Here is a 6,000-nt window from a genome sequence, read left to right as displayed (position 1 = left end):
AAAATGCTATCCAGACAGTACCACTTTTTCATGATTGTGACAAGCGGTTTTATCAAAATAAAACAAAAATCTGCTAAGTACACACTAAAAATCTTAGTAGTAAAATAAACCACAAAAATACCACTGCTAAATGTAGGTTTTCAGCTCACTTGATTGTACCCTATTGCATTTGAACATGAAAATGGCTATTTTTCTATATATAAAACATTTTCAGTAAAGTCAATATGGAACCAAAAATAGAACTTTTCCAAACCTATGACTTCATGAATTTATTTGATTTGTGCTTTATAGATAGGCATAATTGTGTATTTTGTAAAACTGCTAGCCAGTTAAACACTACTAAAGAAAAAGCTAGAGCATCAAAAAAAAGTTTCCACCTTTATAAGAAAAGCAAGTCTTGGGCCATTAGACTTTAATAGGTTTAAATGTCTTGGGACAATGAAACAATTACCACTTGGAGAAAATGATTTAGCTAGCTGTGAAAGCTATTCAGGAGTGGCTAAATACTTACAAATGTTTTTCAGATTTGGTCTATGAGTTTAATGGGCATCTTAGATGATCAAACTTAATATTGAAACTGCCCTGCATAGTGTGGAACTTGTCCTAGAAAAGCAGGCAAAATCATTTGGTGCTCTCACCACGAATAAAAATACTAAGCAGTGTGTCCAATCACTGTCTCATGTGGGCGCATATTCAAAATATAAGAAGCACAGAAACACAATTTCATTTAAGTCAATAAATGTGATTCTAAGTCCGTATAAGACCACTTTCAGGTTTCTCTCTTGGTACCTGAGTCTTTCCAAACAACCATGCTGGTTAAGTAAAAATATGATATCTGATGTGTCTTTTGGAGAAAATACTTACTAATAATTCTAAGCCTTCTTTCTCTTGTGTTATCAGCACAGTGGTTTTTCAAAAACTTTGATAGTGCAGTAGCTTTCTGCAGATTTCTGTATCTCACTGAAATTCACATGTCTCAGTTCAGTTCAGCTGCTCAGTTATGTCTGACTGCAGCACGCCAGGCTTCCCTGTCTGTCGCCAACTCCCAGAGCTTACTCAAACTCATGTGCATCCAGTTGGTGATGCCATCCAACCATCTCATCTTCTGTCATCCCCTTCTCCTCCTGCCTTCAATCTTTCCCAGGGTCTTTTCCAGTTGATCAGTTCTTCGCATCCGGAGAAGGCAATGGCAACCCACTCCAGTACTCTTGCCTGGAAAATCCCATGGACAGAGGGGCCTGGTAGGCTGCAGTCCATGGGGTCGCTAGGAGTCAGACACGACTGAGCGACTTCACTTTCACTTTTCACTTTCATGCACTGGAGAAGGAAATAGCAACCCACTCCAGTGTTCTTGCCTGGAGAATCCCAGGGATGGGGAGCCTGGTGGGCTGCCGTCTATGGGGTTGCACAGAATTGGATACGACTGAAGTGATTTAGCAGCAGCAGCAGCAGTTCTTCGCATCAGGTGGCCAAAGTACTGCAGCTTTAGCCTCAGTATCAGTCCTTCCAATGAATATTCAGGACTGATTTTCTTTAGGATTGACTGGTTTGATCTTACTCCAATGCCACTGAAATGGTTCTTAGGATAATTACTCAGGTTTTTTTAACCTCTAGATTAAAAGAGTACTGAGAATCATTAGAAGATCTACACATGGGGCCAGTGCCATTAAGTTGTATATCAGGACCCAGAAAATGGAGGCTGTCCCAGAATCTGTGCTTATGGTAAACACCTGTCAAAAACCTAATCTATGCCAATCAGAAGCCATCTCAGCTGTGGCTAGCTTACCTTCCTCTGGGAAATAGGACCTGCTGACCTTCTCATGAAACTTCTGACCTTCTAGGCAATGATGCCCTATTTCCATATTGCATCTTAACCACTTTAAAACTTTCTGTTGCCCCCAAATCCTGGGGAACAGAGCTCCACTATGCTGCTTGTGAGCATTGTACTCCCTCAGTTTATCGATAAATGAATAAAGGACCTGAAGACAGCTACTACAGATTCTGGGGTAGGTTCCGACACACAGCTGTAGGTACTGCAGAGCCCTTTGGCTGACTGCCTCTATAGCTACACTCTGGAATCTCTAGTACACTTTCTTATTTTGTATTCTGAGCTCTTCTAGTTTGTTTTAGTCCTTCCAGGTATAAAATGTGATGTGAGAGACCCCAGAATTTTCACAGGGTAAATATTGATGTGTGAGAGACTCTAGGATTTTACAATGATTCTTAGTGAGCTAAAATTGGGATTTTGGCAGGACTAGTCTGCAAGGCAAGTGCCTTTGGGAGGTAGGTCCTGACAGGTCTCAGAAACTGTGCTCAGACATCTAGAAACTGTATATCTGATTGAATTCAAGAGGATTAACTCAAAAGAAAATAATGGGTACTCCTTAGTCTTAGGCTTCCCTGGTGGCTCAGATGGTAAAAAATCTGCCTGCAGTGCAGGGTTTGATCCCTGGGTGGTGAAGATCCCCTGGAAAAGGGAATGGCAATCCACTCCAGTATTCTTGCCTGGAGAATTCCATGGACAGAGGAACCTGGTGAGCTATGGTCCATGGGGTCTCAAAGAGTTGGACACAACTGAACAACTTCCACTTTCACCCCTCAGTCTAAAGCAAGCAAGATAGCAGCTGTGAGAGGACTCACAAATCTTGGAGGTAAGTCTATAGCATAAACTGCTAGGGAACTCAAGGAAATGAGAAAAGAAATCTGGCATTTTTTTGACCAATGACACATTAAAATCTAAGTAGGCCTGAGTTTGATTATTAGAAATGAGTAGAAAGTCTTCTTCTATGATGAAATCTTCTCATGAAAGTAATAACACATCTATTGCTTATGAAATTCTTGGAAACCAAAGATACAAAATTGGCGAGCACTAGTTGAGCACTTAAAAGCTGTTATACTTTTTTTGTAGGTGATAACTCTTAAGACTCCTTTGCTCTGTTAAGTTGGTCACTGAATAAGTTAGATTTGCACTACCTTATCAATCCCTTGGAGAAGGAAATGGCAACCCACTCCAGTATTCTTGCCTGGAAGATTCCATGGACAGAGGAGCCTGCTGGGCTACAGTCCATCCCTAGGTTAGGAAGATCCCCTAGAGTAGGAAATGGCAACCCACTCCAGTATTCTTGGCTAGGCACTTTCACTTCATTTTCACCCACCACCCTAAAGAAAATTTCCCTGCAACTATGTACATTGGGAAGCACCACAAAATTCCCTGCCCAATGGCATATCCTTCCTAGGCATTAATCCTCCAGGAGATCCAAAGCTTAGCTAAAGAAATAGATTCCTTGGTTTATAAAGAATAAAGTGTGTAACCTCCTGCACACTTGCATGTTTTCTGTCTAAGAACTGGGGTCTTAGAAACTGTGTGTACATGCTCAATCACTCAGTCATGTCTGACTCTTTGCAATGACATGGACTGTAGCTCACCAGGCTCCTCTGTCCATGGGATTTTTCCAGGCAAGAATCCTGGAATGGGTTGCCGTTACCTACACCATTGAAAGTTGTAGATATGTGCAAAAATTGCAAAATCTTACTAAGACAGCCTAGAATTGCAATGGTCATGATAGGGAATGTTCCAGTTAGAGAAGATTATTCGTTTAAGAAGTTCACTTGAAAGCAAGTATTCCCCAAACAGAATGGGATGCCTGTTTTAATTGACAAGCTAGAGCCTTCAAAAGACTTCAAGATTCCAAACTAGATTCATTGGAAGATTTATTGCAAAAAGCTAACAAAACATAAGAGGTACCTAAAACTAAAAATCTGATATGACTGTTACTACTCTACTCTCTCTCTCTTTACCTGAATACTCACGGTCTATTAATACTTTATCTAAACTTTGTTATACTCCGAAGAGTCTATAAGACTGTAAACAAAAGTTCGCCAAGTTAGTGGTGCCCTTGTTGGCACCTTCCAGAGGTAATGAGATTCCAGGGCTTCTCCAGTAAACTAGTACCAGTTATTCTCTTTAAACAGCCAAGGGAAAACTGAAAACCTAGTAGGGGAAAAAAAGTGAAAGGCTACTTGGAAACTAGATGAATGAAAAATCCTTAAAATATACAACAAAAGTATTTGTAAAACATTTAAGCCATCTGAGAAGGTAACCTTAACTGATTCCATCTGCCAGGGACACAATTCGTATGCAGATGTTCTTTCATAAGCTCAGTTTTGCATTATCGTACCTGTCTCATGGCTGTGACTTTTAAAAGAAAAGCTGTTAAGTTCTCCGTTTGTATTTGTTTATGTACATCTATGTAGATGTGTTATAGATTTGTGATATTTTTCCATCTCTGAATGGTATTGCCAATTTGGTATTGCTCTTAATTTGTAAAGAGCTCTATTTAATTGACTTAAAGCAGTGCTATATAAACTAAGTATACTCTCAGAGATATAAAAACTAACCCAAATGTTTTAAAAGTTCATGTGGCTTAGAATAATCTTTGATAAACAAAAGCTAGTTTAAGCTTCTTGGCTTAATTAAAATAGGCATGCTTTTAGTGTTATCAATAATAAATGTAAGGTCAACGTACAACTTATTACCTAGGTTTACTAAAAGTCACATAAGCTCATATGTCTGCTATAAAATTTGTCAGCAAGAAAGACAATGGTTAACTGTGAACTTTTTATGAATACACACAATTGTTGATAAGTAAATAAATGTAAGAAAAAAGTTTATAAATGAGCATTTCAAAAATAATTATGCTTTATGTTATATCTATATAGAAATAGATAGATATTATATATCCAGTCTTTTTGGTAATTTTAAATTTGAAAGTCTCACTGAGCTAAATTAAATGAGAGTCTTTGAATATCTAGATCATTTTCAATAAGATAAAATATTGACACATTGACTACTTAATACAGTTTTATCCACCTCTGATCCATTTACATAGAAATTAAAACATTTGATTTTATTAGTAAACATGTTTTCTGTACATAAGAAAATTTACTATGAGGAAGAATATATTTTTGAAAATTATGAAATATATTTATCAATTTGCAAATTCACAGAATGCTAATGTAACAAACAGTCTACAGTTATTTACTTCTTAGTTTTCACTAGGAATTAAGGATCGTAAGAATTAAGAGTTCTAGTAAATACCTAGTTAAAACTGTTAGAAATTATAGGGTAAAAGAAGTGACCATGTATAAAAAGTAAGGTAAATAAAATGACTGTTTCAGAATGTCAAAGATGTAAAACATAGGACAAAATCTGAAAGGATATTTTAAAAAGGTGTAGGTTTGTGGAAAAAGAATCTTGGGAAAGGCATTTTATGTGTGGCTAAACTGGCTCAGATTCGAATGGATTTAATTAAGTTTTAGAAAAATTAGAATTTTGTTTTTCCCCTGTTAAAAGTTTTATTAGTTTATGATATGTTCTTATCAAGAAATTGTACACAAAGGTTTCTCTTTACCTTTTAATAATCTGCCTGGACAGCAAAGATGTTCATACCAAAATAATTTACTGTGCTTCACGTTGTCTTTATCAGACTTGGATTACTTGAGAAAATCCAGTATTTTCACTATTAAGAGAGTTAAGTTTTGTTCACAACTACATACTCTTCAGCATTTGCCTTTATCATCTTCTCTTGTCTCTTTGGTGACTTGAATTTTCCATAACAGTCAAAATAGTTACTAGAAGGCCTATTTTCCAGCAAGCATATCAATAACTTTTAAAGATAAAACTTTATCAGAAAGGATAAAAAGCTTTTGTATTTGTTCCAGGCGTGTACATAGAAGGAAAAAATAATAACCAAGACCTGTGTCAATCTTGAGTCACTTGCTTTGGGGTCTGTGGTAACAGGATTGTACTGTCCTCTCACTTCATGAGAAATTATTTCTGGGGCACATGTTACCACAAGTCTCAGGATTATGGCAATGCAGGGCCTTATCATCCCCTGTGACTCTGTACTCTAAAGATTGATATATTGAAGCTGTTATTGAGGGCAGCATAAACAGGCCTAAAAGAAAACCAAGATTGGAAATACACTCCTGGTGACAGCA

General features: G+C 37.3%; 1 protein-coding gene across 10 annotated transcripts in view; it reads left to right on the top strand.

Annotated features, from left to right (window-relative positions):
• The first annotated feature begins 870 nt into the window (after positions 1 to 870).
• LOC147369013 (uncharacterized) overlaps positions 871 to 6,000 on the top strand; it is a 284,030-nt gene continuing 278,900 nt past the window's right edge. For 5 of the 10 annotated variants that reach the window (XR_015167084.1, XR_015167082.1, XR_015167079.1 and 2 more), the window contains exons 1-2: positions 871 to 2,006; positions 2,603 to 2,651. Coding sequence is in view for 1 of the 10 variants with exons in the window: in XM_086410714.1 (XP_086266840.1) it covers positions 1,967 to 2,006 (40 nt within the window). In the remaining 9 variants the exon portion in view is untranslated. The other 5 variants (XR_015167078.1, XR_015167077.1, XR_015167076.1 and 2 more) reach the window with 2 other exon arrangements.

This window comes from Bos grunniens, chromosome 7 (genome assembly GCF_055505025.1).
Source record: "Bos grunniens cultivar Pamir isolate PY7600 chromosome 7, Bosgru_T2T1.0, whole genome shotgun sequence".
Classification (NCBI taxonomy): Eukaryota; Metazoa; Chordata; class Mammalia; order Artiodactyla; family Bovidae; genus Bos; species Bos grunniens.
Note: the sequence above shows the minus strand (reverse complement) of the source record. Positions and strands in the feature narration are given on the sequence as shown.